The sequence below is a fragment of the Lynx rufus genome, unplaced genomic scaffold (genome assembly GCF_022079265.1).
Source record: "Lynx rufus isolate CCGP_SWC_20201006 ecotype Redwood Valley unplaced genomic scaffold, mLynRuf1.p SCAF_1, whole genome shotgun sequence".
NCBI classification, from domain to species: domain Eukaryota; kingdom Metazoa; phylum Chordata; class Mammalia; order Carnivora; family Felidae; genus Lynx; species Lynx rufus.
The window spans coordinates 209,614,860-209,642,602 of record NW_025814823.1 but is presented as its reverse complement, the minus strand read 5'-3'; the positions used below and the strand labels follow the sequence as shown (position 1 = coordinate 209,642,602).

General features: G+C 36.2%; 1 protein-coding gene and 1 non-coding gene across 2 annotated transcripts in view; both read right to left on the bottom strand.

Annotated features, from left to right (window-relative positions):
• The window catches only part of NUP155 (nucleoporin 155), a 71,513-nt gene that overhangs the window by 24,048 nt on the left and 19,722 nt on the right, over positions 1-27,743 (bottom strand). Inside the window, exons 8-21 of the mRNA XM_047093357.1 lie at positions 27,405-27,478; positions 26,782-26,873; positions 24,995-25,092; positions 24,345-24,497; positions 20,901-21,001; positions 18,266-18,436; positions 16,188-16,298; positions 14,740-14,834; positions 13,916-14,004; positions 12,944-13,006; positions 12,287-12,434; positions 10,888-10,954; positions 9,735-9,850; positions 251-348 (exon numbers count right to left, since the gene is read on the bottom strand). Of these exons, the coding sequence (XP_046949313.1) occupies positions 251-348; positions 9,735-9,850; positions 10,888-10,954; positions 12,287-12,434; positions 12,944-13,006; positions 13,916-14,004; positions 14,740-14,834; positions 16,188-16,298; positions 18,266-18,436; positions 20,901-21,001; positions 24,345-24,497; positions 24,995-25,092; positions 26,782-26,873; positions 27,405-27,478 (1,476 nt within the window). The remainder of the gene's footprint in view (positions 1-250; positions 349-9,734; positions 9,851-10,887; positions 10,955-12,286; positions 12,435-12,943; positions 13,007-13,915; positions 14,005-14,739; positions 14,835-16,187; positions 16,299-18,265; positions 18,437-20,900; positions 21,002-24,344; positions 24,498-24,994; positions 25,093-26,781; positions 26,874-27,404; positions 27,479-27,743) is intronic.
• Positions 8,649-8,777, bottom strand: LOC124523621 (small nucleolar RNA SNORA30/SNORA37 family). The gene has a single exon (XR_006965052.1). It is a non-coding gene; the product is annotated as a small nucleolar RNA SNORA30/SNORA37 family (small nucleolar RNA).

Below are 27,743 nucleotides of genomic sequence, written 5' to 3'. Positions count from 1 at the left end.
AACAAAGGTGTGTATAATGTTCTCTAGTAAAGGAAAGGAAAAAAAATTAATGGGTTGAAAGTTATGGAAATACAAGAGATCCATATTGTCCCACTTTTCCCAACCATACTGATATTATTTTAATAAAAAATATTTGGGTTACCAAAAAACTAAATCTTATTTATTGAGAGATGTCCACTGTTTTCTACTCACTGAATAGAACTCTTTACTGGGGGCATGTTCAGTTAACTGATCAGAAGGAATAACTTACCATGAAACTTCCTCTGCAGCTCCTGCTGCATTTGCTGGGTATTTCCATTTTCAGGACGCATGAATCCTATCAGCCTCTGCTGCACTTTGGCAGTTGTACTAAAACAGAAATTTCAGAATTTGTGTTTTCAACAGCTTTACTGAGATAAAATTCAACGATTTAAAGTACACAATTTAGTTTTTCAAAATATACCCATAGGGTTGTGCAACTGTCACCACAATCTAATTTTAGAATATTTTCACCCACTCCCTATTAGTAGCCAATCTCCATCTCTCCTACTCCTACCCTAAGTAATTGCTAATCTACTTTGTCTCTGTAAGATTGCCTGTTCTGGTTATTTCACACAAATGAACTAGAATACACTATAAATATTCTTTTCCTCTGTAGAATAGTGAAATAATCACTGACAAAGCAATGATAATGATTTGAAACTGAAGCATTTTAATCTCTGAGATGCTTAAAGTTTCACTGAGAATAGATGGATAATAAATAATAGCTTCCTTTTATTGAACACTTGTTTTCCCTCCACCAACGATTTAATACAATACTCCCAATTCTATAAGGTAAATATTATTAAGAATACCATTTTACATACTACCCAAAGCAATCTACATATTCAATGCAATCCCTATCAAAATAACACCAGCATTCTTCACAGAGCTAGAAGAAACAATCTTAAAATTTGTATGGAATCAGTAAAGACCCCAAATAGCCAAAGCAATCTTGAAAAAGAAAACCAAAGCAGGAGACATCACAATCCCAGACTTCAAGCTGAATTACAAAGCTGTAATCATCAAGACAATATAGAACTGGCACAAAAACAGACACTCAGATCAATGGAACAGAAAAGAGAACCCAGCAATAGATCCACAAACGCATGGCCGACTCATCTTTGACAAAGCAGGAAAGAATATCCAATGGAATAAAGTCTCTTCAGCAAGTGGTGCTGAGAAAACTGGACAACGACATGCAGAAGAATGAACCTGGACCACTTTCTTACACCATACACAAAAATAAACTCAAAATGGATGAAAGACCTCAATGTAAGACAGGAAGCCATCAAAATCCTCAAGGAGAAAGCAGGCAAAAACCTCTTTGATCTTGCCCACAGCAACTTCTTACTCAACACGTCTCCAGAGGCAAGGGAAACAAAAGCAAAAATGAACTACCGGGACCTCATCAAAATAAAAAGCTTCTGCACAGCGAAGGAAACAATCAGCAAAACTAAAAGGCAACTGACTGAATGGGAGAAGATATTTGCAAACAACATATCAGACAAAGGGTTAGTATCCAAAATCTATAAAGAACTTCTCAAACTCCACACCCAAAAAACAAATAATCCAGTGAAGAAATGGGAAAAAGACATGAATAGGCACTTCTATACAGAAGACATCCAGATGGCCAACCAACACAAGAAAAAATGCTCAACATCACTCATCATCAGGGAAACACAAATCAAAACCACAATGAAATACCACCTCACACCTGTCAGAATGACTAACATTAACAATTCAGGCAACAACAGATATTGGCAAGGATGCAGAGAAAGAGGATCTGTTTTGCACTGCTGGTGGGAATGCAAACTGGTGCAGCCACTCTGGAAAACTATCTGGAGGTTCCTCAAAAAACTAAAAATAGAACTACCCTACGACCCAGCAATTGCACTACTAGGCATTTATCCAAGGGATACAGGTGTGCTGTTTTGAAGGGCCACATGCACCCCAATGTTTATAGCAGCACTAGCAACAATAGCCAAAGTATATATGTGTGTGTGTATGTGTATGTATATGTGTGTATACATATATATATATGTATGTATGTATACACACATATACATACACACACATACACACACACACACACACACACACACACACACACACACACACACAACGGAGTATTACTCAGAAATCAAAAATAATGAAATCTTGCCATCCAACTACATGTATGGAACTAGAGGGTATTATGCTAAGTGAAATTAGCCAGAGAAAGATAAATATCATACGACTTCACTCATATGAGGACTTGAAGATACAAAACAGATGAACGTAAGGGAAGGGAAAGAAAAATAATATAAAAACAGGGAGGGGGATAAAACATAAGAGACTCTTAAATATGGAGAACAAACAGAGGGTTGCTGGAGGGGTTGTGGGAGGGGGGATAGGCTAAATGCACAAGGAGCACTAAGGAATCTACTCCTGAAATCGTTGCACTATATGCTAACTAACTTGGATATAAATTTAAAAAATTAATTACTTAAAAAAAAAAAAGAATCCCATTTTACAGATGAAGAAACATCAGGACAAAAGTAAAAAGCAAAGAACCTACTGTAAGGTAATACTGGCCACTGAGAGAAATGAGCAGATAAGAGCATCTGGGGCTCATTTCGTGAAGAATCTGATACTTCAGCTCTTAATGTAACTTCAGGGGATGTGAAGAAAAGAATGTTGAACTTTCAGGAGAAATTTTTGTTTGACAACTGATAGAGACAATAAATTTCATATTAAAAAAAATTTTGGAAAGCTAAAAAAAAGATTTTAACTTCAAAAGTATATGACGATTGAAACTATGGTAGGTATAATGTAGGATGAAGCAAATGATTATGTCAATATTAATAGAAAATAAGATTTTTAGGGAAAAAGCAATACAAAAATAAAAGAAATGGAGCAAAACCCTGTAATTTTAAACCTTTCACAACAGTACAAACTCGCAATTTTATTAGAAAATACAGACAAAACAACATACAGCATGACTAGTAGCAAAGAACACCTCTAGCTATAATCCTTAACACCCTTTCCTACCAAAAGAAATCAGGGTTCCCTGGAGAAATGGCTGATTCCAGGTAGAGGACAGCAATTGTACCAAACGAACCTAGAACATCTTGTCATATTAGGAAGCAAAGAAGTTACCAAAGAAAACTCAAAATACTGACAGAAAACTGTCAAAACTCAAGCAGACTGAAGAGGCAAAACATTGGGACATCTTGCATTACAAAAACAATCTGCAGTGAATGAAACACGCTAAATACATGTAAAACCACGTATTCATAATGGTTATTAATAAAAACCTTGACTGATGGCACCAGCCTAGATGGAGTAAGCCTGCTACAGCCTCTTTCACTGACTACGAAACCGAAAACCCTGGATGGAATACAAAGAGCAACTACCCACTGAGGACTCTGAAAAGTCAGTTAAGCGCAAACAGACTAAGCTGGGAAGTCAAAACTCAAATGACAAGCCATTCATACTGGGATTTTCCCGTACTCCTTTATTTCGGCTTTGTTCAAAAGTGAACTGAGTTTCAAAACTGTATGGACAAAACAAAACAAAACAAAACAAAACAAAACAAAACAAAACTGTATGGGCAGTAAATCTCCCAGGGAACATGCAGCAATGTCTGGAGACATTCTAACTGTCACGACTGGGGAGGACTACTGGTATCTAGTAGACAGAGGCCAAGGATACTCGTAAACATCCTATAACGCATAGGACAGTCCCCTCAATGAATAATTACCCAGTCCCCAGTGTCTTCAGTCCCGAGGCTGAGAAACCCCGGAACAGATAAACTGGGAAAAGGGGGCTTGTGGTCCCAAAAGTTTGAAGCAAATCAGTTCTTTCTCTTCATGATTTGCCCCAAAGGTACCACCATTTCCACAATACTATGACATCAAAGGAGTGAAAAATGAAAGGAAACACTAGCTTTCTATCCCGAGGACCAGTAAAAGGAGTTCCTGGGAGCTAGAGAATTTGTGGGAAATCAGAACAAAAAGGGGCTGGAAAGGAGATCCCCTAAGTCTGTGTATGATCAACACAACCCCTGGGCTCACCCCTGAAGCCATATATATGGAACATACTCAAAGAAGCACAGCAAAGACTCAAAGAACTGAACTGAGATATAAACTACTGCACAAGTCCCAGAATAACCCTGAGAGGCTCATGCGTGGGACAGACCTAAAGAGTACAGCAACAGCTTTGAAAACTAAGCTGATATTGAAATCAGTGCCCACAGAATCCAAGGCAGAACCTGTGGTCTGAAGTTAAGTAGGCAGATTACTTGCTGAAATAAACAAGACTGACATTCTCGAAGGGAATGATATATGCAACAACACGGATCAATCTCTGACTACAGAAAAGAAGCCAGAATCAATGTATATGACATATTAGAAAAGGCGAAGTAGAGGGGTAAAGAAGAGCTCATTTGTGGCCAGGCTTAGGGGTGAGAAAAGGGTATGAATACAAGAGAAAGCACAAGAGAACTTGGGGGCAGGATGGAACTGTTCTGTATTTTGGTTGTGGTGATAGTTACATGACACTACGCATCCACCAAAACTCTTAAAACCTCACACGGAAAAAGGGTGGATTTTACTACGTACCTTAAAGCCAAAACTGCTGATCTCTAAAGGCTGCTAGAAACCAATTCATTCCATTAATTTGGCTAATAAAGGCAAAGAAGTAACCATTTATCCAGACTTTCCAAATAAAATGAATATCAGGGTAGCCAAATAACTGAAGGGAGGATTTAAAATGATTATTACGCAGGACATCAGTGCAGCAAGTGTGTCTCCTCTACCACACAGGGTGACTGGGCAGAGTTTAATCACATACCTTCTTCTATGTGAGGTAAACTGCTCACAAACAAGACGGTGGATTTGTTGCAGAGGACTACAGTAGGGTCTACTGTTGCTGGTTATACTGCTCCTTAGCAAAATCCAGGTTATCATCACAAACATGAGGAAGGGGGAGTAGGCAGATTAGATGGGATTAACATAGCAGGGTAATCCACTGGAATACCCTATTGCTAATATAGGTCCTTCTTTGAGTCCACTGGCAACTTTACGCTCTAACTGGGAACCCTAAGATCCAACTGCTAAGGGTTGGAGAGAGCGTTGGCAAAAAGTAAACAAAATGAACATCACATCTCATCTGGTTGGCCCTAGCATCCAGGCTCAGATTTCCTCCCTAGCATCCAGGCTCAGATTTCCTCCGAAACCAAATGATAGTACATTAAACAATGCAGGGGGTTGACATTGTTACAGTCTCCCAACTGACTTAAAGAGAAACCTCAGCTTCACTAGTCTGGCATGCTGAGAGTTGAAATCTAGCACTTGACCGAATTTCAGCTTCCTACCAGATTCTTACCATATTCTGGGGCATAATTAGCCATGAAACTGTCACAAGAATTTTTCTCACACGATGATCTGCTACTGAACACTGACAACTGCTGAATAGATCTATACTGGTTACCTATACTAGTCAGTATATACCTTAATTTCTAAATATAGCCAGAAAAATATCACCAGATACAATGTATTTATTAGCTGGGAAAAGACAGACTATGCTGGGCAGTTGAAACCAACAGCCCCCAATGAAATAACTAATGTAGAAAATATTAAAAACTTGAAAAACAAATCCATTGTATTCTTAGTGAAATTTGGGATTCACATTAGAAATGTTAATTGCCATGAAAAAGGGAAAATAAAAGAGCTCTTAGAGTTAAAAATATAATGGCCAGAAAAAAAATTTATCAGAGAAACTGAACAGATGCTATTTAAAATATAATAAGTGATTGATGGAGAGCCTGGGTGGCTCAGTCAGTTAAGCATTCGACTTCGGTTCAGGTCATGATCTCAGTTTGTGGGTTTGAGTCCCGCATCGGGCTCTGTGCTGATAGCTCATAGCGTGCAGCCCGCTTCGGATTCTGTATCTCCCTCTTTCTCTTCCCTTGCCCTGTTCATGCTGTCTCTCTCTCTCTCAAAAGTAAATATTAAAAAAAAAATTTTAAGTAAAGAAATAAAATGTAATTAACGATTGAGAACATCAATGCTAGGAATTCTGTACTTCACAGAATGACCACCATTACAACAAAAGGAATGAAGGAAATTATGGAAGAAAAGAGAAGAAACAGAGGCTAGAACTAGGAGAGTTGATATGATTTTCCAAAGAGAAGGGAAATGATCAGATAGTACATTAAAAAATAATAAAAGAAAATTCACCAAGGCTTAAAAGTCTAGTTCTAAATGCTCATTAAGGAAGTTTAGTTCTCAACACTCAGTGAAGAAAAACATAGTAAAGATGTTATGGAAAACTGCTAAATCTTCAGTAATAGAAATAGCATAAAAATTTTCAAAGTTAACACAAACCATTTACAGAGAAAAGAGAATCAGAAAAGTAATGCACTTTTCCTCTGCAATATTAAAATTTAGGAAGAAAATGGAACAAACTGTAAACAAAGATCTGAAAGAAAATGACTACGACCTTACAATTCCATACCCATTAGGCAATAAAAAGGAGTGAAGTACAGATTTATGCTGCAACACAGACCCTGAACATGAACCTCAAAATATGCTAAGCAAAAAAAAATCTAGATTCTAAAGACCACAAGTTATATAATTCCATTTATATGACCTGTTAAAAATAGGCAAATTTACAGAAATAGGATAGATTAATAATTGGGACTAAGAGGAGGAAATGACTGCAAATGGACAGGAGAAAGTCTTTGGGTTGAAGGAAATGTTCTAAAAATGGATTGTGGTGATGGTTGCAGAATTCTTTTTTTTAATGTTTATTTTTGAGAGAGAGAGTTTGAGCAGGACAGGAGCAGAGAGGAGGGGGGGGGGAGACAAAGAATCTAAAGCAGGCTCCAGGCTCTTAGCTGTCAGCACAGAGCCCAACGTGGGGCTCAAACTCACGAACTGTGAGATCATGACTGAGCCGAAGTTGGACGCTCAACCGACTGAGCCACCCAGGTGCCCCGATTGCACAATTCTATATATTTACTAATAGTTGTTGAAACAAACATTTAAAATAAGTGAATTTTGTGGCATATAAAGTACATCTTAAGAAGCTATTAAAAAATACTCAGTGAGACTAATGTTGCAGACATGAAGGATATTGGTTGAAATTAGGAAATTTGTTAATAAAGGAAAAAAATACAATCATCTCTGCAAAATGCAGACATCTGACAAACTCCAATACTCATTTTATATGAATACTCAATAAAACAGAAATGGATGAATACTTTCTTAGTATGATAAATTGTATCTGTGCAGGCATCTTCTTTAATGGGGAAACATTACAAGCTTTCCCACTACAGTCAGGAATAAGATGTGGATGCCCACTTTATCTCCACCACTGTTTAACACTGTGTTGGAGACATTAACTTACACAGGCAAGAGAAAGCAACTACACATAGACAGGAAAAAGGTAAAACTATCTCTATTTGCAGATGACAGGATTACATATTTAAAAAATCCAAAAAACTCAGCGAGAAAACTACTAACTAAAGAGAAATTAGTAAAGGTGCAGGGTATAAAATTAACAGACATTTGCAGTTATAACTGTAAAGTTCAATACACTAAGGAACTATTAAAAGAAGAACATAATGTGAAAAAACAAATAAACAACAACAACAAAAGCACCTTACAACTAAAATTCCAGATAATTTCCAGGAAGGATAGTGGTGGAGGGCAGGGGAAAAAAGAAAGATTAATAGCTTCTGTCCAATTATTAATGCTGACAGACGTGTATTTTTCAGAATTTAAAACTAACTACCAGAGAAAGAAAATCATATATAAAACTTCTAAGTCTGTTTGGGATAGGGAGAGGTCTGATCAATACAGTAAAATAAGGGGATGGGAAAGGAAAGAAAAACAAACAGAAAACACAACAAAAAGCACAAATTAAGGATGTGAGAATAAGATCAAACATATAACTAAGGCCAACTACAAGGGAAGAAGTTAAATTATCCTATTAAAAGATAAAGACTCTTAAACTAAGTTAACAGAAGAGGGAAGAAATCAATTTGTATGGAAGATAATAATTTAGGGCGCCTGGGTGGCTCAGGCCATAATCTCACGGTTCATGAGCTCAAGCCCCAGAATGGGCTCTGTGCTGACAGTGCAGAGCCTGCTTTGGATCCTCTGTGCCCCGCCTCCCCCACTGCCGGCCGGCTCTCCCCTGCTCGTGCTCCTGCACTCTTCCTCTCTCAAAAATGAATAAACATTAAAAAAAAAAAAAAGATATACATTAAAGTGTTCCAAAGGTTAATATTAAATTGGTATAATTTTCTCATGAGACAATACTACATACCAACATTTTAAAAAGCCCTCATACCCAATTCTACTTGCCAAAAAAATTCATCTGAAGATTACTAAACAAGTACACAAACACCTATAAATAATGGAAAAATACGAAGCCAATAAAAAAATAATTTATTCCACTGATTTGGAATGTTCTAAAAGATACACTAAGTATATACAATGTTTCATAAAAGTATGCCTAGTTAGACTCTATTTGCAGATTTATCTATTTTTATCTATCTATCTATCTAGGGAGAAGACCTAAGGTTAGAACAGCAGGAGAAAATGTACAATGTTGAATATGATATCACAGAACAGTCTCTCTGTCCCACTGAGTGACAGCTGCCACTGGCATAGTCCCAGGGCAAGGATGCAATCAAGGGTTTTCTTTCAGCACCAGCAACCAAATCCGGGCCCCACTGTCTCGGGGAAGACCTGTGAAAGTGCTATGTTTGCAATATAGTTTTAAAGAAATGCACAGTGAGATATTTTATGAGTATCAAGATATTTTATGTTATACTTCAGATCATAAATTTTCTGGGCAGTGAAATTTTTTACAACAAACCCATTTCTATAATTAAAAAAAAGCTTATCCTAAACATGTCCACACAAAAACTTTTACAGGTATGTTCACATCACCCTTATTCATAACGAAAAAGCTTCACAACCAAATGAGCATCACCTGATGAAATGAAAAATGAAACAAAGAGTACTGATACACACTAAAACATGTGAACCTTGAAAACAGAATAAAAGAACGCAGCCAGAAACAAAAGGCCACACATTTGCACTTATATAAAAGACCCAGAATATGGCAGACGCACAGAGACAGATCAGTGGTTGCTAGGGGCTGGAAGGGAAATGGGGAGAGCTATGGACCAAGTGTGTCTCACCAGATTCCCATCTGACGGCATTAGGACGTAGGCCTTCGGGGGTAATTAGGTTTAGATGGGGTCACAACAGTGAAGCCCCCAAGATGACATTAGCACCCTTGGAAGAAGAGACCAGAGAACCTGTCACTAGTTTTCTCTCTGCCATGTGAGGACACACAAAGAAAACAGTTATCTGTAAACCAGGAGGAGGGTCCTCACCAGAACCCAACCATGCTGGCACTGTGATCTCAGACTTGCAGCCCCCAGAACTGTGAGAAATAAATGATTGTTGTTTAAGCCATTCTATGGTATTACTGTTACTGCAGCCTAAGACAGGGAGGGATTGCTAATGGGTTAAGAGTTTCTTTCTGGGATGATGAAAATGTTCTGGAATTAGACAGTGGTGATAATTGCATAACCTCATAAACATACTAAAAACCACTGAACTAAACATTTAAAAGAATGAATTTTATAACGTGAACTATATCTTGGAGAAAAAAGGGAAAATGAGTAAATAAATCTTATTTATTCTTACTTTGGATTTCCTAATGGTCCTCCTGCAAATTGGGAGTTTCTGTCTAGAAATTCTTGCAAACCTTTTAGTTCTTGTAGCACTGACTCCAGCAGCTGGGAGGGAACGCTACTTTCAATCTGTAAGGAAAAAAAAGTATTTTCCAAAGTTTTAAAACACTGAAAAAGTGTATACGTAAAACACATACTTTTATATCTGTAACTCAATGTAAACTTTCAATTTTGAAGTATCCTATCTTCAAAAACACAATTATTTATCAATTTATGCTTCATGACCAGAATAAAGGGTTAGATACCACATCCCTCCTGTCCTGCTCTGATTTGATTTAGGTATAATTTACAGACAGTAAAATCAGTACACCTTAAACAAACATCTTGAAAGCTTTTTATGTTTTTAATACAGTCACTGCCCAGACCACAATATATTTCTAATACCCAAAAAGTTCTCTAATGCTCCTTCCTGGTCATTAGTTATTCCATATCCCAGGTAACCACTTTTCTTATCACCACAGGTTAGCTTTGCCTGTTCTTGAACTTCAGATAAATGAAATCATATACTATGTTAAGTAAATACATTCTTATTCTTAGAAACATGAACTTGTAAAAGAGTATCAGAATTGAAAAGATATTTGATATCTTTCCAATTTAAAAAGAAAAAGCTTAAAATAAATTGCATTTCTATTTTATGTTAAAAGAATTTTACTACCTGAATTTATGTTAATACAAAGTTTTAAAGAATCTTTTTTTAAAGCACTCTACAAAGTATACCAACACAAAAAAAAAAAAAAAAAAAAAGTATACCAACACATGGAAATCAGTACTTGGTCTGTGGAGTTTTGGGGGGGGCATATAAACAAAGCACTAAATAGTAGCTTTGAGTAATATTAAGTATTAGGACTTATTCTGCTTAACCCTCACAACAACCTTAAGAGAAAGATGTCTTATTATTCTCATTTTCTAGTGAAGTATCAGACTGAAATATTAAGAAAGTTACTCATCATTTTATAAGTGACAGACCTGGGCAAGGAGTTTATTGGACATGTACACAAAAGAACGACCACTGCATCTTTTTAAACATCAAGAAATGTGAAACAATCTGTCCAATTAACAGCATAAACTGGTCGCAACAATGGAATACTATTATACGACACACTTACTGCGGTGATCTCTCTGCTGCCACTCTTGAATACTCTCTCCACAACTAAACTAGCATCCCAGATATTTCTGAAATAAAAAAAATGTTTTAACAATTATGCCGTATAAACAAAACAATTACAATATGTACTAAATTCCTCTCTATGTATTTATTAAAGTACAGCAATGATTTCATTTAACATTTCATGAAGTTATCCAAAAGATGGAAAACAAGAAAATGTCTAAACCTGACATACCTAAGATATTTTACATAATACTGTCGAAGAAAAATCAAAACACGATGGGCAGTGAATTATAAACAAGAAAGCTTATAATGCAAAAACAAACTTATAAAGGAGTGTTGCAGTGTTTCACATTTTTGAGCAAATGACTGAAATGCAAGCATACATCTCAAATCTAAGACAAATACACAGCAGACAGGACAATTAACTAGATATGACAGACTAATTGCAAAAATGTTGTAATTCTTTATCCCTCCTTATGCCTATCCTTTATGAGTTCGATGTGCCTCTCATAACAAGGAATATATTTCCCATTTTTCAATGGACTCTTTTTTAAAGTTTATTTTGAGACAGAGAAAGAGAGAGAGAGAGAGAGCGCACACGCACAAGCAGGGGAGAGGTGGAGATAAAGGGAGACAGAGAATCCCGAGCAGGCTCTGTACCATCAGTGCAGAGCCTGATACAGAGCTTGAACTCACAAACTGTGAGATCATGACCTGACCTGAAATCAAGAGTTGGACGCTCAACCAAGTGAGCCACCCAGGTTCCCCTGGATTCTATTTTTGAATCTAGTTTGGCCTGGAGACATTCCCCTGGTCCAGCGAATGAAGTGAAAGTGATAGTAAAGCCAAATCTAAACCCAGTTATCAAGAGGCTTTGCCAATTTCTACCCTTTTTCATGGGACCTTGCTACCACCAAGTAAATAAACCCCGGCTAACCTGCTAGAGGATGAAACCATGTGAAGAACAACCCAGCTGTCCCAGCAGATGCCATTCTAGACCAGCATGCAAACATGACCCTAAACATGTGCGAATCCAAGACTAGCAGAGCTCTCTTCAACCTCAGGGCTGATTGCATATAAATGAGTGAGCCTAGCCAAGACCAGAACTGCCTAGCTGACTTGCAGACACATGTCACTGAGTTATGGGGTGGTTTGGAACACTACGTATTAATATGTACGTGTATACATATGCATATATGTAAACCACGGCAACAAATATAGGTGGTTATATCATAAAAAAGTTAAACAATAGAATACAATCTTATTAATGAACAAATGAACTAAAACTGTAAATAAAATTTAATAGAAATAAATGATGGCCCAAATTTAGAGTTAAAAATATTCACGCAAAATGGGACAAGGTGAGCAATAGTTGGGTTATTCCATACAAAACTTACCCCATGATTCGAGAAAAGTAGATGCAAATACCATTGTGTTTTCCAGAGTACACGATCTCTGGTGCAGCCATACAAGTCATACTTGCAGCCTGAGTTGCTGGGTTTCCTGAAGCACACACTGGTGTTGACATGGCAGGAGGGTGTACACCTTGTATGCACATAATAAAGACAAACCTTTAAATTTAACCTTAAACATTCAGAATTCTCAATAACCCAAGCCTGCGTGTCTAGACCCAAAGGTAAGAATATTTACAAAAATACTAGTATAAACAGATATTGAATTTGGTTTTCCCTGAAAAGAAGAGACTCAGACTTGGATGGGTGCTCCCAGGTAGGCTTTCAAGTGTCAGCCTGCAGGATAAAAGGAAAGAAAGCTTGCAATCACTACTCCTTAAACTGGGAGTCAAACAGAACTAATTATACAGATGACATGGCTAATTAAATCCTGGTACCCAAATAAGGAGCTTTCCAGGTACACTGCTAAAGGTGTTTCTATGCAAAGGCATTCATGGCCAAATGTCAATACTTGCTTGGATGTGATTCGTACTAAATTACGATTTTCAAGACAATAGGGCAAGTTAATCTTTAAGTATTAAGGATAATAACAGTGTTAGCTCTTCAAATAGTATAGCAATGTAAAATAAAGAACACAAGTACCTTGAGATGGTGTTCCCAGAAATGTTGGATTTGGGTATGAACTAGTACTAGGAATAGGAGAACCTGAAAAGAAGAATACAAAGATTTATAAAATAATTTCTCAATCTTTTAAATCTGATGAAATTAGAGAAGCTGTTTCTAAGCACGAGTGAGGAGTGGTACCATCTGTGACATATTCAAGATTTAGAGACTACTCTTATTTCCCAGGAACTTTCTAACTATCTCCACTTTGGAAAACATTGAGGTGGGAGTTTACTCATTAAATCATTCACCTCCTTCCTTTTGAATGTCAAACGAGTTCTGTAAATACACTGGTTATGTATTATTTGTTCTCTAACATAAAGAACTCAATGTTACCATATCATCACTTTCAAGAGTTGGACATCTATAGAATTATTCACCCAATAAAACAGTAGCAGTAAACAAGATATAATGAAAAGGTTTGTTCGTTAAAGTATGTTATATGGAAACTACATAGTTTCTAAAATTCAAACTATTAAAAATAGTCTCGGGGCACCTGGGTGGCTCAGTTGGTTGAGTGTCTGACTTTGGCTCAGGTCATGATCTTGCAGTTGGTGAGTTCAAGACCCCCATTGGGCTCTCTGCTCTCAGGACAGAGCTCGCCTCTGCCTCCCTCTCTCTGCGCCCCTACCCCACTCTGTCTCTCTCAAAAATAAATAAAAACATTTAAAATTAAAAGAAAAAAAAAAGAAATAGTCTCATTTTGGGGCACCTGGGTGGCTCAGTTAGTTAAGCGTCCGACTTTGGCTCAGGTTATGACCTCGGGATCCGTGAGTTCGAGCCCTGCATCGGGCTCTGTGCTGACAGCTCAGAGCCTGAAGCCTGCTTTGGATTCTGTGTCCCTTCCCCCATCTCTCTACCCTTCCCTCACTGGTGCTCTGTCTCTCAAAAATAAATAAATGTTGAAAGAAAAAAAAAAGAAATAGTCTCATTTCAATGTTTCATACTCACTAGCGTAGACAGGAGACCCTAAGATGGGACCCACGTTACTTGGAGCAGGGAGAGTGGTTGGAAATCTCATCTGTGCTTCACCACCATACCTGTTTTTGTGACAAAAAAAGCTAATCTTATTCAGCGAAATTATCCACCTTAAAAGCTGGAATTGTTCCAAGTCTTGCTTAGCTCCCAAATAAATCCTTTAAACATTAGAGACTTTATGTATTGTGTTTATAATGCTTACATATAAGCATAGATTTATAACACTTAATAAATGTTGACTTGAATCTCTACCAGAAAGAATTATAAGGGACTCTAGCAATTTCTAAGAAGAGTCAGTACTATCCAGAATTTACTTAAGAGTATATGACACTGTAATTTTTATACAGATTATGGTTAGACAGCACTGGAAAAATTGTTTTAAACAAATCAGACTTCAAATTCTTATCTTTAGCTAAATATTTTCCAAATAAAAATATTTCTTTGATACCAAGTTTCCTTAAAGTGATTCAGAATCCCTCAATGCCAATGATACAAATAAAGCAGAGTCGGTAGAGTGTTTCAGGAAATACAAAAGACATAGTAACTGGAGTAGAAAGAGGTGAAAAAAGAATATTAGACAGAAGTTACCTAGAGCAAGGGTAACAATTCATACATTGTGCTAATCTAGCAACTTCCATTAGTGTTATAATCTTTCCAGATTTCAACCTTTTGCAAAAGAATTTTAGTAACTTGCCTAAATACTTCCTCAACTGTTAGGCAAGCCCTTAAAAACCATCATGCTGGCCAATGCAACCACTTAAAAAAGTGGGCAAGAACAAAAGAAAACGGACATATACCTGAAGAAAGCCCGAGTAGCCCATGCAGATACTTCTCTGTCACAAGCAGCAGTGGAACAAGCAAGGATAAGGCAAGTTGCACAAGCCTGGTCTTCCTGTTAAAAAAAAAAAAGTATCTTGCCTTATATTAAACATAAACATTTATTTATTATATTTTATTTTAAATGTTTATTTTGAAAGAGAGAGAGCATGAGCAGGGAAGGAACAGAGAGGGAGAGAGAGAATCCCAAGCATGCTCTGTGCTGTCAGCAGAGTCCTATGTGGGGATCGATCTCATGAACTGAGAGATCATGACCTGAGCTGAAATCCAGATTTGGACATTCAACCGAATGTGCCACCCAGGCGCCCCAAACATAAACATTTACAAAGAAGTTTTGGTTATTGCTGTACCCTGTGTTTAAGTGTGTGCCTAGCACAGAGCAGGTGCTCAATATATATTTGCTAAGTGAATGAGATCAGGTGGTATGAAAAAGGAGAAAATTTATCATAGGCACTATCATTAAAGGGTCCTTTCTTTTTCTTTTTATCTAGATTCTATTTTAGTTTATTCCCCTAATTTTTTTTCCTCATGGTCTTTTTACCTTTTAGAAAATAACAACAGTAGCTAATATCTATTGAGTACCTGTCACGTGCCAGGTACTATTTTAAGAGGACAACATACATCAATCCCCACACCATATACTACTATAATGCATACTTTTTGGTATGTATGTATGTATGTATGTATGTATTTAGAGCAAGAGAAAGGGAGAACATGTGCATGTGTGGGAAGGGCAGAGAGAGAGGGAGAATCCCAAGCAGACCCCACACTGTCAGCGCACAGCCCTGTAAGGAGCTTCAGCTCACGAACTCTAAGATCATGACCTGAGCCGAAACCAAGAGTTGGAAGCTAGCCGATGGAGCCACCCAGGCACCCCTATCGAATGCATGTTTTACACATGAAGAAACTGAAGCCCACAGAATTCAAGTACTCTGCCCTTGTGGTGGAGCTGGTGATTTGAATCCAGTGTCTCTGTATTTAACTTTGATCTGATATTCTTGATCTTAAGCTTTCTGAGTTTTACCTTGTCAACTGTAGCTGTGGCTCTGAAATACTAACGGCCCCATCACTATTGCCCCTAATTTTTTCCTCAGGTCATTGGCAAAAAAAAAAAAAAGATTTGTTCATAAATGCCTTGTGTTTTATCATATAAGTTGGAACATCAGTCTCTTACTAGTATACTTTAATAAGAACTTATCAATAACAAATGAAAATCTGAGTTTACTGCATAAGCTTTACCTATTAATACTGCTCCCAAATATTAGTATATACATAGTGACTAAAGAAAGGAAGGCTGCTAAGATTGCCTGTTAATTATAGTATTTTGATCCTAACTTACATAAAATTGAGCTTTGACTCCCATTGTTTCATTGTTTAAAATATATTTAAAAAAAATACAAATAATTACCTGATGTAATTTAAAGAACCTTTCAATTTCTTCTCCATCTCCACCCACATTACTCACAAGTAGATGCCTCAGTTGATCTACAGGTCTAAGTTTATGAAACATAAGACTCCCCTAAGAAGTTAAAAAAAAAACCACATAAATACATAAATAATAGATTTATAGAGCATGGCTGGATCAACTGACCCTGATATTTTACTTAATAAAATCAATAAAACAAAACCCTTCAAGAATACCAAGCAAACCAGTCAAAAGGAACATCTACATTTCAATTCCCAACCTATACTAGATCTATACGTCCATAAACAAAATTAAAGAAGAAAACACTGCTCTGTAAGACACATGACATGTTCATAGGGCATGTACTATCACCAGGCATAAAACACAGGTTTATAAAATGTCGTATCTACAGAGCCAGAGCCTTTTAAATTAATTTGGGATTTATTCTTTGGTGAAGGTCAGTGTTTTCTTATTAGATTTAGAAAGTTCTGATATAGGTTCAAGTAAATACTCGAATTTAGAATATGATAAAAGCTGTCCCTCAGAGCAGAGGATTAAAGTTAGATTATCCATTAATCATGCTGGCATAAGTATGTCCATTTAGAAAAAAATGCTGGATCCTTAATCATACACCAAGATACACTCCAAACAGATCAAAGATTTAAATGACAAAATAAAACTATACTAGTACTAAAATAAACTATAGGTGAACTTTTTATACGCCCCAGAATGAGGAAGCTTTTGTTTTTGTTTTTTTTGCTAATTTCATAATTCCCAAAGATAACAGAAAATTTTGACTACTTATATGCTTTATCCCTAGGGGAAAAATCTCAATAAACAAAATGAGAAACTAGGAAAAATATGACACTAAAATTACAAAAAGTCTCCTTAATAAAGAGCTTCTATAAATCAAAAAGAAAAAGAAAATTCAATAAAATAGGGATAGTTCATAGAAAAATAAACATTTAAAAAGACTGTCCATCTTACTCTTAATAAAATGATGTATTATAGTTGGGACAAGATGTAAGGAAATAGGCACTCAATATTCATCAATATTGAATATATGCATATGTGCATGAATACAGGGGAATCTGGCAACATTTATCAAAATTAGAAATGCACATATTCTTTGGCCCAGCAGATGCAGTGCTACAGCTTTATTCATACAAACAGAAAATGATACATGCACAAGATTGTAGCATTACAAACAGCAAAAGATAATCCATTAATAGGGGCCTCATAAAATATGGCACATGCATATAAAAGAAAACCTTTCAAACATAAAATGAGAAAGTTCTTTATATGATTATATGGAAAGATCTCTAAAGTATATATCTGAAATATAAAAAACAAGATATAAAACAGTGTATAGAATACACTACCATTATTTTATAGTTTGTACATCTGCACCTCTGGAAGGACACACAGATGCTGATGACATACATGGGTCTGTAGGGAAGGGACCTCAACTGCAAGGGAGGATTTACTCTGCGTACTCCCTGTTATGCCATTTGAATTTTGTTAATGCATTACTATTCAAAAAACAAATACCAAGCAATGTTTTTTAATAAGTGAGAATTATAAAAAACTTGGGTTATTTTATTTTATGCCACTCAACACTGGTACTAGAAATGCTGCTTTAGAAAAAGTATAACACTTTATAAACAAGTTTTTTGTTGCATTTTTGGTACTTAACAAATTATTCCTTAAGAATATCTTTAAGAGTAAAACTTCCTGAAGCACTTAAGTAAATGATTCTATTAAGCAAATATTGCAGAATATCTTTTTTTTTTTTAATTTTTTTTTTTAATGTTTTTATTTATTTTTGCGACAGAGAGAGACAGAACATGAGCAGGGGAGGGCCAGAGAGAGAGGGAGACACAGAATCGGAAGCAGGCTCTAGGCTCTGAGCTGTTAGCACAGAGCCCGATGCGGGGCTCAAACCCACAGACTGTGAGATCATGACCTGAGCCGAAGTCGGACGCTCAACGGACGAGCCACCCAGGCGCCCCAATTGCAGAATATCTTAACATTAAACACTGCTTCTTTTTTGACCCCACCTTAAGAGAACGTGTACATACCTGTGCTGAGAGGAGAACAAATTTCTTTGGAGGCAACATGTGCTGCTGTACCACAACTGGTGAGTCAGTTATGGGAATATGATCCTTATTTAAGGGTGTAATAATTTTATCTACTTTCAATTCATCTATTGCAGAGAGAGCCCATGAATGACCATCAACACGGGTTGTCATCTACACAGAAGAAATAAACATTTTATACCTGTTATTAAAGTTACATAAAGCAAAACCTTGTAAAAAGGAAAAATATATAGGTCTAATCTCTAAGAAAATGCAGAATTTCATAAATTAATAACCCATGAATGTGAACATTCTCAAGTTTCTATTTAACGTTCTACTGTCTATTCCTCTAATAAGACTATCTTCTATGACAATAATCTTTCATACTAGAAGGCAGAGGCAAAATTTTCTTATGATTAACTGTAAACAGGGGTGCCTGGGTGGCTCAGTCGGTTGTGTCCGACTCTTGATTTCAGCTCAGGTCATAATCTTGCAGTCATGGAGTGGAGCCCAGGGTCAGGCTCCACACTGGCAGCATGGTGCCTGCTTGGGATTCTCTCTTGCCTCTCTCTCAAAAATAAATACATAAACTTCATCTAAAAAATAGATTAACTGTAAACAGTATTTACTAGGATTACAATTCTTTCAATAACCAAAAACTATATCCTACCATCTTTCCAGGATAGATTGGATAGGTTTAATACTTCCCTTTGCTGACATACAGATTTTTGTTCTCTTCTGAAGTTTTTGCTTTCTAAGGTACTTCTTTTTAAACTGTTTTAATTTTCTAAAGTACTTTTATTATAAAAAATTTCAAACTTCTAAAAATGTTTAAAGCACAATAAATGTCTATATTCCCAATACCTGGATTCAATAACTATTAGCATTTTGCCATATATAAATATATATATATATATTTTTAACTGAACCATTTGAAAATGACATATGTCACTGCTATATACTTTTCCATGCATCTCCTAAAAATAAGGGTGTTTTCTTAGATAACCATGCTACTGTAACATTTAAGAATGTTAACAATAGCCTAATGCCCAGTCAATACAGAATTTCCCCATTGTTCTAATGTCTTATATAGCTGTTTTGGGGAGAGTATAATTGGGTTAAAGTCCATGCACTACATTTATATTTGGTAACTGTTTCTCTTTTTAAAAGTCCATATTTGGGAACAAGTATTATACAAATGAAAGGATATGATGCATAGTATTTGCTAAAAAAAAATAACAGCTATCATTTTTAATCACTTATTGAGTGCTTCATATATGCTAGGCAGTATGCTGAGTGCTTTACACACATGAACTCATTTAATCCTACAACAAACCCACAAAGGTAGGTATTCTTATACCTATTATAGACAAAGTAATTGAGGGCCACAGATACATTAAACACTTTGAGCCACAGCTTTAAGGAAATGGGAGCCAGAATTCAAACCTGCACTTTCTAACAATGTGCTTCAATCAGGATAAGGTTTGTATCTTAATGAGTTCTGAATCCTCGCAGTCTACCACAGGATGAGACACATAGTCAGTGCTCAGTAAAGCTTAAATAATGGAAAAAAAAAAACATGAGAAAAATGCTTTTTGCTTCCATACCTACCCTCTACCCCAGCTCCCTGGGCCATGTCAGAAACTTGGAAGAGCCCATTCAAACCATGCCCCCATCCCTGGGGATGCTTTCTTCTTCCTGTCATCTACATACCTTTCCTGCTCCTAACTAAAAGGGCTTAAGTTTGAGAATAACCAGGAAGCAGTTGGCAGCAGCTGGAACCAAAAATGCCTTTAAAGAGATGATTCCAAAAGGAGTATATTTATTTGGTTTGATCAGCATCCTCAGGGGCCAAGCAGCATGGGTTATGCGAGGGCATTTAGGATTAACAGATAGGGGTAAATAGGGGATACCAATGGGAAGGAGCATAGATGGCTCCCCTAGCCATACTCTTGGTGGCACTGGCCTCTCCTTAGCTCCTTCTATGCGGAGGGCTGAGATGAGCAGCCCAGGTGTGGGACTGGGCCAAGGCAGGCCAGGGCGGCAAACCTTACCTAGGAACTCCGTGTCGACATCATGGAATATGTGGTGATATCTGCTTTTAAAACACAACCATGTGTTTGTGTGTGTACATTTGTATATGCAGGGAAGAGATATGAAACAAGATGGGAAAAGGGTTGGTAATTCTTTAATTACGGGGGTTCGATTTATCATTCTATTTTTGTGCACGCTTGAAAATTTCTACAATTAAACAAATTTTTGAATGCAGGCAGAACTATAAATTAAAGGCATCATTAAGATAAAATTCTAAGTCATAACTATAGTGGATGGACTCATAATTAAATAACTGAAAATCCAATATATTTAAATGGGACAAAAGTCATTTCAGAAAAAACATACGTTTTGGGGTACATTATGAAAACCATTCTAAAAGGGCTCCAATGTCAAAACATAGTTTTAATGATTAACCAACCTCAGAGGAAAAACAAAGAATTAACAGAATTCACTTATTTTCAATTTCTAATCATATATGAGTATTCAAGATAAATATCACAACATAAAGATTCTTACAATTTTACTCTTCACTTAATATTATAAAATATATAAAAAGTTCCTTAAGATTCTCAGGATAACTTACCTGGGTTTCCATCATTGGCTTTTGGAAAGGAAATGTATCATGGTTAACACACCACAAAATGTCATTATCTTCATTTTCTGAGGCTGCCATCAGTAGAATACCTAAAGTTTAAAGCACAAAATCTTATGGAATGCCAAATAATATGCATCCCTAATTACCTTAATTAGTAATATTAGTTACTACTAATATTAATACATATAACACATATACATAACGTGCATCACAATAAGTAAATAAGTTACAAAATAAAAATTAATCCCCTAAAAGGACATATAATTATTGGTAGGGTAGAATCATCAAGTGTTCCAGATCTTCTACTTCATTTCTTTTGGGTAAACACTTTTTTCACATCTTAAAATTTCTATTTTTTTTCCCTAAATATAATTTATTGTCAAGTTAGCTAACATGTGTATATAGTGTATACAGTACAAGTATACACTTGTATACTATAAGTGTACTTGTACACTTATAGTATAAGTGTATATAGTGTGCTCTTGGTTTCAGGAGTAGATTCCCATTATTCTATTATTTTTTAGTGTTTATATTTATTTTTGTGAGAGAGAGAGAGAGAGAGAGAGACAGACAGACAGACTGGGGGAAGAGCAGAGAGAGAGAGGGAGACATAGAATCCGAAACAGGCTCCAGGCTGTGAGCTGTCAGCATACAGCCTGATGTGAGGCTCAAACCCATGAACCAGGAGATCATGACCTTAGCCAAGGTCGGATGCTCAACCAACTGAAACACCCAGGTGCCCCTTAAGTTTTCTATTTTAAAAATGTTTGCTTATTTATTTATTTTGAGAGAGAGCACAAGTGGGGGAGAGGCAGGGAGAAAAGAGGGCGAGAGAGAATCCCCAGCAGGCTCTAGGCTCAATGCAGAGCCTAATGTAGGGATTGATCTCATGACCGTGAGATCATGATCTGAGCTGATATAAAGAGCCAAATGCTCCTCACTCTTTGCAAATGACATGACACTCTATATGGAAAACCCAAAAGATTCCACCAAAAAACTGCTAGAACTGATTCATGAATTCAGCAAAGTTGCAGGATATAAAATCAATGCACAGAAATCAGTTGTATTCCTATACACCAACAATGAAGCAACAGAAAGAGAAATCAAGGAATCGATCCCATTTACAATTCCACCCAAAACCATAAAATACCTAGGAATAAATCTAACCAAAGAGGTGAAAAATCTATGGAAAGCTTATGAAAGAAATGGAAGACACAAAAAAATGGAAAAATATTCCATGCTCCTGGATAGGAAGAACAAATATTGCTAAATGTCAATACTACCCAAAGCAATCTACATATTCAATGCAATCCCTATCAAAATAACACCAGCATTCTTCTCAGAGCTAGAACAAACAATTCTAAAATTTGTATGGAATCAGAGAAGACCCCAAATAGCCAAAGCAATCTTGAAAAAGAAAACCAAAGCAGGAGGCATCACAATCCCGGACTTCAAGCTGTATTACAAAGCTGTAATCATCAAGACAGTATGGTACTGGCACAAAAACAGACACTCAAATCAATGGAACAGAAAAGAGAACCCAGCAATGGATCCACAAACGTATGGCCAACTAATCTTTGACAAAGCAGGAAAGAATATCCAATGGAATAAAAATAAAGACAGTCTCTTCAGCAAGTGGTGCTGGGAAAACTGGACAGTGACATGCAGAAAAATGAAACCTGGACCACTTCCTTATACCACACACAAAAATAAACTCAAAATGGATGAAAGACCTCAATGTAAAACAGGAAGCCATTAAAATCCTTGAGGAGAAAGGCAAAAACCTCTTTGATCTTGGCCGCAGCAACTTCTTACCCAACACGTCTCCAGAGGCAAGGGAAACAAAAGCAAAAATGAACTATTGGGACCTCAGCAAAGGAAACAATCAGCAAAACTAAAAGGCAACTGACTGAATGGGAGAAGATATTTGCAAACAACATATCAGATAAAGGGTTAGTATCCAAAATCTATAAAGAACTTCTCAAACTCCACACCCAAAAAACAAATAATCCAGCAAAGAAATGGGAAAAAGACATGAATTGACACTTCTCCAAAGAAGACATCCAGATGGCCAAGAGACACATGAAAAAATGCTCAACATCACTCATCATCAAGGAAATACAAATCAAAATCACAATGAGATACCACCTCACACCTGTCAGAATGGCTAACATTAACAACTGAGGCAACAAGAGATGTTAGCAAGGATGTGGAGAAAAAGGATCTCTTTTGCACTGCTGGTGGGAATGCAAACTGGTGCAGCCACTCTGGAAAACAGTATGGAGGTTCCTCAAAAAATTAAAAATAGAACTACCCTATGACCCAGCAGCTGCACTACTAGGTATTTATTCAAGGGATACAGGTATGCTGTTTTGAAGGGCCACATGCACCCCAATGTTTATAGCAGAACTATCAACAATAGCCCAAGTAGGGAAAGAGTCCAAATGTCCATCGATGGATGAATGGATAAAGATGTGGTATATATATATATATATACAATGGAGTATTATTGAGCAATCAAAAAGAATGAAATCTTGCCATTTGCAACTACATGTATGGAATAGAGGGTATAATGCTAAGCGAAATTAGTCAGAAAGACAAATATATGACTTCACCCATATGAGGCCTTTAAGACACAGAACAGATGAACACAAGAGAAGGGAAGCAAAAATAATATAAAAACAGGGAGGGGGATAAAACATAAGAGACTCTTAAATATGGAGAACAAACAGAGGGTTGCTGGAGGGGTTGTGGGAGGGGGGATAGGCTAAATGAGTAAGGAGCATTAAGGAATCTACCCCTGAAAGCATTGTTGCTTTATGCTAACCTGGATATAAATTAAAAATATAAAATTAAATAAAAAATTAAAAAAAAAAAAAGAGAGATGCTCAATCAACTGAACTACCTAGGTACCCCAACATCTTAAAATTTCTAAAGTTAGGATATAGTTTTTAATCAATGGGCTTATGAATTAATTATTAACTTTAAAAAAGCATATTTAGTACATAAAAATGTTGTCACTTTCAGTCAATGGTATCTAATATTCAATGAAATAGAATTTCATGTATTGGTTATCCCAAACACATCATGAATAAAAATGATGAAGCTAAACTAGTGGAATGGCAGAGATAAAAGAGACTATAAAAGCATCATCTTAGCAATACTAGTTGACATGACAGTTTGACTTTGAAATTTAGTCTGCTGTGCTCAATTCCAGGCCCTCCCGCTAACTTCTTTCCTTTATATTGACTTTAGTGACATCAGTCTTAAGTCCATTAAGGTTCTAGGTTTTAAAACCATAATTAAGGTAAAAAACTAAAACATTCTAAATTTTATTGGAAAATTTGTTATTTTCAAATGGCTCAAAAGACATTCTAATTTTAACAATTAAAAAAAAAACAATCTTAAATCTGATAGTATTTCAGAATTTACCTTTACTGTAAAGTGCTTTATGTACTTTTGAAGGTTTTTCCACTGTTGAAGATGCTGAGAATCCAGGAGGTAAGCGAACGTGAACCAGTGTCAATGTGTTAGGTCGTGCTAATGGCTGTCTAAATGGACAAGTGCTGAAATATAACCTTACACCTGATGATGGAGTAAAATTATACATCAGTAACAGAAAATGAAAATCCCGAGGTATATGTGTTATTGAAGCAATTCCACAGAGTAACACCAGACACCTGTTAAAGCCACACATCACTTTCCTGACTGATGCAAAGTCCTCATGTGTAATATGACCTGAAGTAGATTTCTAAGAAGCTGTCACTTGGAACTGACAGGTGAATCAACACATTTTAGTAGAAAGAATCTGCAATTTTAAACCAAGGGAGTCCTTGTTCCTATTCAGGCTCCGTCACTGAATATTAGCCACTTTACTTTTTTAGGCCTAGCTTTACATCTATAAAATGAGGAGAAAGAACCAGGGAAAAATTTCTAATTTTCAAAATCTTTAACTTTATGAGTTATTAATATTGCTTGATAATTAATACACAAGTAAAAATATATTTCTAATAATAATTTTCCAAATCTGAAGATTATCAAGTCCTAACAGCAATAGCAGACATATGAATTAAACAACATACCTGCATGTGTGACTGCCAATAACTGACAATCCAGCGATTCAGAATTTTCAATCACTGCTATTTGAACAATCGGCTTAAAAACAGAACGATCTATGGTCCTACAAGAAAGGAAAAAAACTAAAGTTTATTTTTAAAATGGTCTACTAAATATCTAAATATGCTAAAATAAGACTAACTTCTTAGAAAATTAATACAACAGCAGCAAGCGCCAGCAAAAACCCCTGAATATGAGTTTACATTAATATTGTTACAAGTAACCCTTTTCTGAAAGATCATAAAAGACTAATTCCATTGGGTAAATGGTTAATGAGGAACAAGGGGTTCTCAGAGCATCAAATTATCATTGTAAAGATTACCACTAATTAAAAAGAAGGAAAAATGAAACTTTATAACAGAGAGACCTGGTAAACAGCACCTTAGCCAAGTATTCCATAGTGCAAAACTGGTAATAGGTACCTACTGATGTAACACTACAAGGAGTTCACATCATCTATGTAATACTGGTCAAAAAAAAAAAAAATTGTCTATTTTTTTAATCTAATGACAACGAAAAAGACAAATACAGAAAATGAGATATTCTACAAATAAGACTCCAGCACCCCACCAAATGTAGGGAAAAAGAAAGACAGTGAGACATCTGTTCTATGTCAATAAGACAAATGACCAATGTAATTCATGGGCTCCGACTGAATCCGGAGAAAAATGAAAAGAAAAACTGTTACGAAAGATTTCTGGGACTATTAAGTAATTTAATATGAACTGTATAATTACAAGATAGTATCACAAAATTATTAATTATTTTAGGTGTGGAATTGGTATTGTGCTTATATAAGAGACTTGGGAAATGAAGGTTGAAGGATGTAAGGAGGAAAGTCATGTCAAGTCATGTCTGCAACTTACTTTCAAGTAGTTCATAAGAAAGAAAGTCAGCAAATAAGGGAAAATGGTTAACAACTGTTAAATTTAGATAAAGGGTGTATCAGTTTTTACCATGCTGCTCTTCTAGTTTTTCTGGGATTTGAAAACAATTCCAAAAACAAAAAAAAAAAAAAGTCGGGAGCCGAAAAAGGAAAAACTTTGTTTTAGATGGTCTGCCTTGAGAATTTTTTTTGTCACTGAAAAGCAAAGAAAACATTGATTTTTCACTAGGATATCTCAATTCAGCAATGACCCAAGCACACAGAAAACTGAAGCTGAAAATTTGAGGCCTTTGCTGTAAGAAGAGAATTTTTGCACTTAAGCTAAATTAGTTGTGATATATGTAAGTCATAGTGCATAGTGTCTGAAGACTTGGCTGTAGCCTTGATTCTAGTATTTATCGAGGAGTCACACTTCAGATAAATCATCACGCTCGTTAGTTTTAGTTTCCTCAAGAATACAATGTGGACAATACGACTATAAAGTTCCTGTATTCCCAAAGGGCACTTGCGTCAATTATCAGACCAACTAATCTTATACAACACAGGCCTGTTAAAAGGTTGGAGTGTTTACAAGTGGGGAACTTTGAGGCATGTAGTTTCTTAGTCATAACTCCTGTAATTGGCTGTACAGACAACCTAAACATGTCAAACTGTACTTTACACTGTAAAACCAGTCTGCCTTGTTTCAAACCATCCAGCATCAGAATTAAGAGTCTTTCTCTAGCAGCTCAGAGCCTCCAATGTCATCTCCTTCAGCATTCCTGATCTTTTAGAGATATTTTGAAGAGAAAAGAATCTTAGTATGCTGTACACAAATAGCTTAACTATGCCTGTAAATGAAATGTCTGACAATAAATTACATATTACCTAGCAATGTTTCCAGCAGCAGAGACAATAGAATTCTGCGAAACTGAGGCAACTCTGCTCATTCCTTGTCCATCGTGGCCCAAATCATAAACCTGTGAATAAAAAATTGTACCCACTTAAACATAACTATAACCCATGTGTACTTTACAAAATAATCTTTTAAGTATTATTTTATTGAAGAGACTCCTCCTTTTCAGGGATCCTTTAATTGTGGCACTTCAAACAGATATGGTAACATTCAGAGATTTGAAATTTCACAATAAAGGGACCCTGAGAAGTAGTTTTTTTTAAAGAATTTTTTTTTAACGTTTATTCATTTTAGAGACACAGAGAGACAGAGCCTGAGCAGGGGAGGGGCAGAGAGAGAGGGGAGACACAGAATCAGAAGCAGGCTCCAGGCTCTGAGCTGTCAGCACAGAGCCTGATGTGGGGCTCAAACTCACAAACCGTGAGATCATGACCTGAAGTCAGATGCTTAACTGACTGAGCCACCCAGGCACCCCGAGAAGTAGTTTTTTAAAAAAGCACACAGCCTATAGGAAAAGGCTAAGAGTAACTGAATCTCCTTAAAAACAGGGATGTTCTTCCCCCCACTTAAATGGCGGTGTAATATTAATACTTACCTGTATTACTCCTTTCTCAGATCGTGTATATAAAATATTTCTAGAATTATCAATTGCAATTTGAAGAATAGGATCTATAAGACAAAAAAAACTCTACATTATTCTTCATTATTTCTTTATCCAACATTTAATGACTGTTTACTATATGCTAGAAACACAGGAATAATTATACTCAGTGTGTTCAAGAAACTTCCAGTTTAGTTTAATGAATCACTGTGTGAAGGGAAAAAGTTTAAAACTTCAGTCACAATGTTTTTTGAATGTATTTATCTTATCTCACTAGTTTTTAATTATTTCACCTGCCTAAATCTCTAATTCTATTAAAAACTCAGATATATT